At 37.7% G+C, this 11,001-nt stretch overlaps 1 protein-coding gene across 1 annotated transcript in view; it reads left to right on the top strand.

The window, feature by feature from the left end:
- Positions 1-11,001, top strand: part of Dmd (dystrophin) — a 2,056,279-nt gene that overhangs the window by 1,817,100 nt on the left and 228,178 nt on the right. The window contains exon 61 of the mRNA XM_031364700.1: positions 9,702-9,762. Coding sequence (XP_031220560.1) covers positions 9,702-9,762 — 61 coding nt within the window. The remainder of the gene's footprint in view (positions 1-9,701; positions 9,763-11,001) is intronic.

The following is an 11,001-nucleotide window of genomic DNA, read 5'->3' on the forward strand; positions in this document are numbered from 1 at the left end:
TTTTTGTTTGTTTTTTGAAGGGAAACTGGGAGAGGAGAAATCATCATAATAAAAATCTATGTAAAGACTTATCTTAAAATGGTCATTGTGACCTTGCATTTTAAAACTTAACACAATCTAAATATTCTTAAAGAGGAATTTTCCTCTATAAATTGTGGTATACACACTAATGTAGATTACATATATTAATGGCATTTAATTTCTACTATAAGCTAGGTATGGTGCTACAAGTCTTGTGAGATTCAGATAGGAAGATTAATGTAAATTTGAGGCCAGACAGGGCTATATAGCAAGAACTTGGCTCAAAAAAACAAACAAACAAACAAAATGTCTGTTTTAACTCAGGAATCGTACCATTAAACATTCACTTTAAAGAAATGTAAAGCCATGCTTACATCAAAACATGCACACAGATGTTGGTACAAGATTTGCTTATGTTTGCCAAACATTGAAAGTCATCTAAATGTCAGATCCAACAGATAAGTGGCATATCCATCATCTATCCATAATGAAATGTTATTTATAATTTAAAAGGAACAAATTGTTGGTACATAAAATGACACAGATGAATCTCAAATGCAAAGTGACAGGGACATAACATACTATCTGCTATTTTTTGGGTTGTTGTTGTTGTTGCTGCTGTTGTTCATTTGGTTGGTTGGTTGGTTTTGCAGGAAGGAGTTATAATATAATTGTCCCTTTCAGTGCTGAACACTCTGTATAAGACTTTTTTTATCACACTACCTGGAATAGTATAAAATATAAAAGTATGGATTATTTATTTCTGAAATTTTGTATTCAATATTTTTGGACCACAGATAAATGTAAGTAAGTTTATAAATATATTTATAAGTATGAATATAATATGAGTTACATAAATCTAATAATGGAAAGCAAAAACTGTAGATTAAGAGTGTGATGGGATGAAGGGACTAATATACAAGGAAGAAGTTGACAACAATAGAGACAACCATCATTGTCACTGAACTGCAGTTCCAAATGCATGAACACTAAGTATTAGGGTCATGTAAGAAGGCTTTGGGAAAGAGGTATGAGATGAAACAGGAAAAAAAATTCTTGGATACAAAGGTAAAAAAAATAGAAAATATATTTAATTAAAGAAAACAGGGACCCTTAATGAGTGTTGAGGTGAACAATGAAAGAAAAAATAAATTACCTGCTGAAGATGAAAGGAAAGCTAATGAATAGGACTGGACAAACTATTATATATAACAGGGGACATTTTTAAGATTTTTTTAACACCCCGAGTCCTATTTGTGTTGTCCATAGACTCATGGATATAGGGTCATTCATTGGAGCATGACAGACCTACTGAGGGGCTAAACCCTTAATAAAAACTGATTCTCCCTCCTACATCTGCCATCAGCTGTCAATAGATCCTCAGTTAGGGGTGAGAGTTTGTGAGCTCCTCCTCTCCACCCTGCAATATTGACTGGCTTGGTCTTTTTGTCTTGTTTTTTAAAACTTTTAACTCATTATTCATGAGTTTTGCATCATGCTTCCTAGTCCCACTCACCTCCCTGTCCCCTCATATCTTTTTGACCTAGCAACATCCTCCTTCCCCCCCCCAAAAGAAAACAGAAGAGAGAGAAACATAGACAGACAGAGACAGAGACAGAGAGAAAAGAAAACATCTCATCGTGGAATCTGTAGTATGTCACAATGTGTCCCACAGGATACCCGTCTGTGCATATATCGTCTCTTAGAAATGTTCATTACAATAAGTCATTGGTTTGGTTCAAGATCTCTGACTTCTGTGACACCATCAATATTTGATCCTCACTGGGACTCCTCTTAGTTTTATCCCCCTGTTCTTTCCCTGTGTCATGGAGATCCTGCAGATTTGAATCAGCAGAACTGACCCTTCCTCACTTCCCACCCATTCCCATATGATACAGATTTTAGGCCAGGCCATCTCAGAGCCCTGGATCTGGGCCTGGGTGATAGCAGACCACCCACTTGATCTCTCTTTTCTGAATCATCAGGATGAGCTCTCCAGCACTGCTCTGGCTAGGCCACCCAATGCTGCCATCAGCAGGAGGCAGGGTCAGCTCTCCTGCTCTCATGCCCTCCTGGATTGCTCACCTGCACCCATGCTTCCAGAGCCAGTTCCACTGTGGTGCCCAGTCAAGGAACAAAGCCCTCTCTCTCAAGTGCTACAGCCTGTAAGGGACAGGTCCAGCTTACCAACTCTCATGACCCTGTGGGCAACTTTCCCAAATGCCACAGGCAGGGAGGGGTTATCACCTCTGCACTTGAGCCACACCACAGTAGAAGAGTGGTAAGGTCAGCTCTTCCACACACATGCCCTTAAAGTCAGCTCATACACACCCCAGCCATCAGGGTCAGCTCTACTGTACTGCCTGGGCAAGGTGGAGGGCCCATAAGTACCATATCCAGTTATGGGCAGGGCAAGTTCAGTATAATCCCTGGACACCTTCATGACCCCTGACAGCTGCCCCAACCAGGGACATCCCCATGTTCTCTAGTGGTAATAAGCCACAGACATCAACACCAAACACTGCCACTGCATAGCCACAGACTCAGACATAGTCCTCAGTGGCAGCTCAAGCTAGGACTTCACCATAGCCCAAGGTGGCTGGTGTGGGCCACTCACAACAGGCTAGTCCTCTCTACCCTCAAGTCTCCAGTTCCATCTCTCCTCACAATGCTCAAGATACTCCACTTCTATTTCTTTCCCATCTGACCACCAAATACTTACACATTGTGGTGGCTCCATCTGCAGGCTGGCCATGAAGTTGGTGGTCCCCTGGGTATATTATTCATTATTATATATTATATTGTATCACATTACTATATTTAGAACATATTTTATTATTCTTTTTTCTTTTTTTACACTCGAGATTTTATTCCCCCTCCTGGTCCATCCTCTGACTGTTTTACATCCCATACCTCCTCCCTGCCGCCCTGTCTCCAAGAGGATGTCTTCACCCACCCACACCCCACCAGAACTCTAAACTGGGGCCTCCAGTCTCGTGAGGGTTAAGTGCATCTTCTCTGACAGAACCCAGACCCAACAGTCCTCTGCTGTATATGTTCTAGGAGCTTCATATCAGCTGGTGTATACTGCCTGGTTGGTGGTCCAGTTTTTGAGAGATCTCATGGGTCCATGTGGAGACTGCTGATCCTCCTACAGGGTTGCCCTCCACCTCTTCTTCAGCTTCTTCCAGCCTTTCAACCATAGGAGTCCTAGTCTTATGACCATTTGGATGTAAATATCTGCATCTGACTCTTTTATTTGCATGTTGAGCCTCTCAGAGGGAAGCCATGCTAGACTCCTGTCTGTAAGCACACCAAAGCATCAGCAACAATGTTAGGCCTTGGTGCCTCCCCTTGAGATGGATCCCAATTTGAACCTGTAGCTGGACCTTCTTTTCCTCAGTCTCTTCTCCATTTCCATCGCTGTAATTCTTTCAGACAGTAGCAATTATGAGTCAGAGTTTTGACTGTGGGATAGCAACCCCATCTCTCTCACTTGATGCCATGTCTTTCTGCTTGAGGAAGGCTCTAAAAGTTCCCTCTCCTTACTGTAGCTCATTTAATCTAGGGTCCGTCCCATTGAGCCCGAGAGTCTCTCACCTCCCTGGTCTCTGGTACATTTTGGAGGGTCTACCTACCTCCCAAGGTTGCCTGTCTCCATTCTTTCTGCTGGCCCTCAGGGCTTCAGTCCTTTTCCCCAACCCAATACTAGATCATGTCCCCCCCTCCCCCCACAGTCCCCTTTCCCTCCAAGGTCAATCCCTCTCCTCCACCTTGTGGTGGCTTTCTTCTCCCTCCCAAGTGTGACTGAAGTATCTTATATAAGTCTTGTGCAGGCAATCGCAGCTGCATAAGTGTAGTGATTCTGTCATGTCCAGAAGATACTATTTTGTTCTCATCTTGGTGGACTTCTAGCTCTGATAATCTTTTCTCTCCATCCTCCCCTGTGGTTCCTGGGCCTTGAAGGGAGGGAATATTATACAATTGTACCTTTTAGTGGTAAGCACTATGCAAACACTTATTCTCTGAACTTTGACCCTTGTAAATCTCAATATTAACCACCATCCAATGCACACACAAAAAAAGCTTCTTTGATGAGGATGAGAGCAGTACTAATATATGTAGAAATACAAATTTAGAAGGCACTTTGATATTAAATCACATAGCCAAATAATAATACTAGTACTTCTAGTATTAATAGTATCTCTAGGACCTATGAACTTCTTAGTTCATAACTACTTTTAGTTATGTTAGTTACTTTTCTGTTACTGTGATAAAACACTATTCCCAAACCAACTAACAAAGGGAAGTTTTTAATTTGGTTTAAGATTCCACAATAGCACAGTGAAGACCTGGTGATAGGAACAGCTGAGAACTCATATCTCAAACCACAGGCAGGAGGAAAAGAACAAAATGTACAGGGCATGTGACATTTGAAACCTCCAAACCCACCCCCATTGACACATATTCTCCAACAAGGCCAGACCTCTTAATCCTTCCCAAACAGTTCTACCAATTAGAGGTCTAAGTATTCAAACATGAATCTATGACAGCCATTCTCATTCAAACTACTATACTAAACATGAATTCTTGGCCAGATTTATAGTGCCAGGCATGAATTTTTCTAGTGGAGTAGGCCTTAAATACAATCAGAAAGTGATTTGCTATCCTTTATTACATTCATGTTAATATTATAATTATATTATATATTTTCCACATTAAATAGCATGCAATCCAGAATACAGAAAAAGGAGTTTCCTTTCTCTTTCATGAATCATCTATTTGAATTCAGCTTGAATAGCATTCCAAAATTACAATCCTTTACTTATTTAAGAAAGTATCCTTAAATATGTTATTTTATTTGGCCTTCATGGTTTCATCATCTGAAAATGAAAATAATACCTATACAACATTTTGCTGAATATCCAATGAGCTAGTTTAGGTCATGTTTCAAGCATATAAGATAATTTCAATAACTCATATTCCTCCTCTGTATCCATGGCCTCTATATCAAGCATTCCCTACATAAGTACATTGTACTGAAGGTCAAAAATTGCTTCTAAGGAATGAGAAAAAATGTCATAAATATCTGTAATATATAAATGGACATATATCGTGTCTGTGGTATTTGGTATTAGAACTGTATAGACTCTAGAGTAGTTAGAAAATAAAAGTCTAGGAAGTATTGTGGGAAGAGAGTAGACAAAGGGTTAATTAACATTACTCATTCCATCAATGTAAAATGTACCCATAAAAGCACTACTAGAATTTGCATACTTCTGAACAGCGAAGTACCAGTGACTCACTGATTGGCCTTTGAAGTCTTTCTCTTTATTGTTTTTTTTTTTCCTTTTTCTCCTTTATTTTTGGTGGCAGTGGGCAGTGAGTCCAATATGTTGCATGTACTAGACAAGTGTCCTGCCACTAAGTTATAGTCCTAATGCCTTTCTTTTAACTTAGAAGTTAAATTTTCTGTTTTATCTCCAGTGAAAGCAAATCTTTTTTACATTTCTCTTCTTTTTTGCCCATTGTTTTTGCTTTGTTTTGACCCAATCATGTTATCTCAAGCTCCAAGAAAAGTCAAAAGGTTAACGATTGCATTTGAATTGGAATCCAGAGAGTGTTCTTTGGCATGGTTCATAACATTAGCATTCTTTTTAATTTTCTAGTTAAGCCCCTCTGTCAATTAAAATATGGTTTTACACTGGGGTGCATCTCTTGGCACATTGTGTTCATCCTGCATCAAAAGATATCAAAATAGTGTGGCCCATGTTTGTGATTTTCAAATCACCTTGGGCATAATATTGAATCATGGCACCTCGAGGGAGTAAAACATTTGAAGGTAGAATTGCTATTCTTTCTTGTTTTTAATAACATGCTGCATCTGTAACACAGGGAGAAATTCAGAGGTTGACTTTGAAATAAATAAATTCATGTGTAGTTTACTATTTAAATTCAGTAGACAATACCCCATGGTGCTGGTTCTGTATGATAATGAATGATTTTTCCACCAGAAAATGTGGATTACCAATCCCCATCGGAATTACACATAGTAGTTATAGAAACATCTGTATAATAAAATGGTAAAGGACAGCCTGGTGTCATATAAAAACTATTTGCCAGTAAATCTGCTTCTGATGGGCTACTAAAAATGGACACATCAGGCATAAAATGTCTGTGTCTGTGCTTGTGTGTGTGTGCGTGTGTGTATTATGCCAGCTAGCTTTGCAAAGGATGACTGGCTTCCACTGGTGCACTGAGATAAGAAACAGCTGTAGTTGGCATCAGCAGTACTGCAAGAAATGAAATGATAATTCTGGAGGGTACACATATGAGAGTTACCCCATATTTGATTGAGGTTTGAATAGATGTGAGGCCAGAATCATCTAGTAGCTCTGAATGAAACTGCCAACATCCCTTTAACATTCTCTCTTTGGAGGAATTCCAAATCCAGTCCTATATAGAAACATCATTCAACTGTATTATTTCTACAGCAACCTCTTCAGTCCAGTTTCTAGTGGTGATGGAGCAAAGAAGGAATGAAAGGAGGCTGTTGACTTTTCTTGTTTTTAATTGCATAAAAAGCAGTTTAGGGATTCAACCTATGACTGAAAAGTAGTTGCTTGGGTGAATTAATAAACAATGAGTGAAAGGGGAAACATCCTTCATGGATGAAAAATGCACTGAATCTCACCATGAGACCTATTCGATTGGTCTACATGAAAACAAAAGAATTTTTTATTGCTTATGTTTTAAGGAGAAACGATTAACAATGAAGAAGCATAAGTAGGAAATAATAAGTTCTTACTGGGGTGAGAGTGATGGATTAATATTTGAGAGCACAGGTCTGAGTTCAATTATCAGTGTCTACATGTTAGCTCACAACTGTCTGTAACTCCAGTTGCACGGACTACCCAGTTCTAGCATTCACAGGCATCATGCATACACACAGTGCAGACATGAGTACAAGCAAACCACCCAGCATACAATTTTTAAAAGTATTTTAATGTTCTTATTTAACTAGAACTTAGATTTCTTTTTTCTTTGAAAAAACTTTTCCAATTATTTAATAAGCATATTTTAATAATTTCTCTGGCACATACGTGATTCTTTTTTATCTTAATGTTAGACAATGCAAAGTGAATCATAGACATTTTAAGGAGATCTGACTGTTAGCTCTGCTGCATACCGTGGATTCTCTTGCAGATTATGCAGCTGATGATTCCTTCTTCCTTTTGGCTTTTTGATACCACATCTTCTTATGTAGCCCAGGCTGGCCACCATCTTTACCTCTTTGGGCATAGCAAGTCACTTAGCCAAGCTGCATAACGTATAGAACCATCCCCAAAACACTTTCCTCTAAGAGATGCCTAAGAATAGTCTAGAAGGCCAAGCAGTGGTGGTGCACGCCTTTAATCCCAGCACTTGGGAGGCAGAAGCAGGTGGATTTCTGAGTTCAAGACCAGCCTGGTCTACAGAGTGAGTTGCAGGACAGCCAGGGCTACACAGAGAAACTCTGTCTCAAAAGAAAGAAAAAAAAAAAAGAACGGTCTAGAAAAACAAACAACTTTCTGTGACAGGAGGGCATACCTTGTCCTCAGAGTCAGAAAAAAATTCTGATACATTAGAATGATAACTAGGAAAAACAATGAGAGAAATTATGATGCCTTAATCCTTGGAGTTCTTTAAGGAATAGTCTTTCTTTTATCAGTGTAACCATTCATAGCCTCCCAGCCAGCAAGGGTGAGGCCACTAAATTCTCTCTAGAGTTCTGCTCTTCCTTATATACACACACTGCACAATTTTCAAGAAGATTCTTTAAGCAGCCCAGAGGTGGAATCACTACCTCTCCATTATGCTTCCTTACCAGAGCAGGCTTGGATTGGTAGAAGCTCATAACATCACATTTGATCAGGTAGGGTGGGGAAGCTAAGCCATGTTTTGAAATAAGATATTATTTACAGTACAAACCAATCAGGGTCATAGAGACAACAAAAGCAGGCAGGGGGCAAGAAGACAGTTGGTGAGAATGGCAAAGGCAGGGCGGAAAGGCAAGAAGAGGAGGCAAGGTGAAGAAAAATGAAAAGAATATACAAAGGACAGAAAAATGGAAGACTGGGGAGTACTTCAAAGCAGCAGCTAAGTGTTTTTTTTTTCTCTTTCCATTATGGATTTCTGTCTGCCAAAAGGATAAAAGCATAATTACCTGCTAAATACAAATCCATTTCTTATATCATTTAAATGACACATCTCCAAGGGACAAAGCCTGGTTAAAGGTTGTGTAATGCAATCCCTCTATTACACTATATAAAACAAAGAAGCTGGAGTTTCATTACCCTTAAATTGTCTGGCATGGGGAAAGTTAACTTTTATTAGAAGCTGTTCTTTCATATCTTACAGTGTAGTCAAGGATATATTAGCTTTGACGTTTTCTTACATCTCAATACACTGTGAAGTGAATTTACTGCAAGACTAATTTAGAAGGGAAATTTTCAGTGAAGGAAATAATAGCATCAGCTGTGCTTCCAATTATTAGTGGGATGAAGATTCAGAAAAAAGCACGCACCCATAGAATTGCTAGATGTGAATAAGAATGCTTCTTATATTTCTATTTCAGATAGTGTTCCATGTTCTGTTTTTGTTTCTTTTCTATACTGAATATTGAAGCCAGAATGTATATTTCTTGAAATTCCCATGTCTTAAAAGTTCATTGAGAAGGAAGTTTGCACAGGATTTTTTTTATCTTCAGGAAAAAAACAAACATAAGCAGTACAAAAAAGATACTTTTAGTGGATCAGCTTTAGTAAAAGGGAGAACCCCACAACTTAAGCATTAAAAAAAAATTGGAAAGCTAGTACTGATACCACATACCTGTAACCCCAGCTACTCAGGGAGCTAAAGAAGGGGAAATGATAAGTTCAAGGTCAGTCTAAGATACAGAGTGAGGCCTCACCTATTTTTTTAAATGGACAATTTAAAGATAATTAGTTTGACTTATGCATAATAAAGTCATTAAATGAATTCCAAATGCAGACAGTATACATATATGTGACCTCACAGACTGTGCATAAAATTCTATTATCCTTTGTTATAATCAGGGGTCATTCTGTCACCTTTGGTTGTCTCTTCCACTAATATGGTAAACAACTGCCATTTTGAAGTATCTAATTAAGCATGTAATTGGTAAATGAATTTAGATCCTCTTTAACCAAATAAAAATAAGTATACCAGATTGATAAGCATAATACCTTGATTTTAATGGTGTACAATCACAAGAGGATATTTCATTTGACAAATGAATAAAATTCTGCCAGTCAAATAATAAAATATTGAAAATTAATAACAGGAATTATTATAAGGCAAGCACTCTATGGAGTAGAGCTGTCAGTTTGTTCATCCTTTTGTACTTCTTGTATAGGTTTAGCAGTACAAAGATCCCCCAGACCTTTGCATTTATCTTTGTGCCTGGGTGAGTTCAATTTCACTTAGATTAGGCAGAAATTTCAGAACATTGGGTTAATCCATCCTGTTTTCATGGGCAACTGAGCAAGCAGACCAGTATCAGTGTAAAATTGTAATTCTGGAGATTAATGTTGTCTTTCCTGTTTACCATGAATTTGACCTCCTTCCTTTTCTTTTCTTTTCTTTTCTTTTCTTCTTTTTTTTTTTCCTTTTTGCAGCTTCAGTCCAGGGTCCCTGGGAAAGAGCCATCTCACCAAACAAAGTGCCCTACTATATCAAGTAAGTCAAAAGCATTTATGTACCTGATCTGTATGTTTACAAGTGAATTTCTTTTTAAAAGGCATTACCCTCATCTATAATATCTATTTCTTTTTACTCCTGAGGAAGCATAGATAATAAATTCATGCTGAAATTAGTTCTGTAAATTTGTTGATGTATTATGAAATAACTTTTATGAACAATACATTTTATACAGCATATATGGTGTGTTTTGGGGAGTGAGCAGAATTTTTACAGTAGAGCAAAAATATCCAGATAATATCATCAATAGTGGGAGTGAATATTTGACAGGAAATATTATATATGTAGGTGTTTCTGCATTTCTTCTTCAGAGGTAAAAGATCTATCGAGTGATATTTACACAAACTGTTTAAATGAATTACATGTCATATAACCCATAGGCAGACAGTCCAGAATTTGTGGAGCTGAGGTGTTCATTCTCAACATGTAGCTCTTAGACTTAGTTACCTAATAATAGCATCAGAGTGGAACTCTTTTTTTTTTCTGGGACCATTTGTAACAGTCAAAGGAAAAGAGTCAAAGGATAGATGTTCTATGAAACATAAATTATGATATATTAACTTGACATGGAGGAAAAAGGATATTGAGTTATTATGATGCTTTAACAGTCTCTCATCAATCATGCAAGACTATGACTTAAATCTAACTTTGAATTGGCTCCCCCAACAACAATTAGAAGGAACAGAGTTTATGAAATAGTCTTCAGTAACAACTAATGTCTTTGAACTTTCTTTTGGCATGAATCTGAATACAAATATTAACTGTTTTCCCAGTTATTCAGCCTGCCATCTTTCATTGAGTCTGTTTTTATTCTTCTGCTACCCATCAATTCTTCATAATTTAGTTCCAAAGAAATCACTGCAGTCTTAGATCTTCATTACTTCAGTTCTCAAGAAACATGATTTCATGCCTCTATTTTGTTAACTCAAAAAAATGAGGATGAAGGGACTTTAGGGGCTCTCCAAAGCAAGGCATGTTCTTCAGGAATATGGTTTACCTTTTTTTTTTTAATTTTTCCAAATGAGATATCTTTGAACTTTAAAAAAACAAACTCCTTTTATATGTTTTAATCCTACTTTTAAGTTTTCTTCTTTTCCAAAACACTTTCATTATTTTTATATTGAATTCATTCATTTCATGACTCAAAATTACATTTTTTTTTATTTTTTATTTTCATTATTTAAATTTCTCCCTTCCCAGTTTCCCCTCTAAAAAACA

This window comes from Mastomys coucha, chromosome X (assembly GCF_008632895.1).
Source record: "Mastomys coucha isolate ucsf_1 chromosome X, UCSF_Mcou_1, whole genome shotgun sequence".
NCBI classification, from domain to species: Eukaryota; Metazoa; Chordata; class Mammalia; order Rodentia; family Muridae; genus Mastomys; species Mastomys coucha.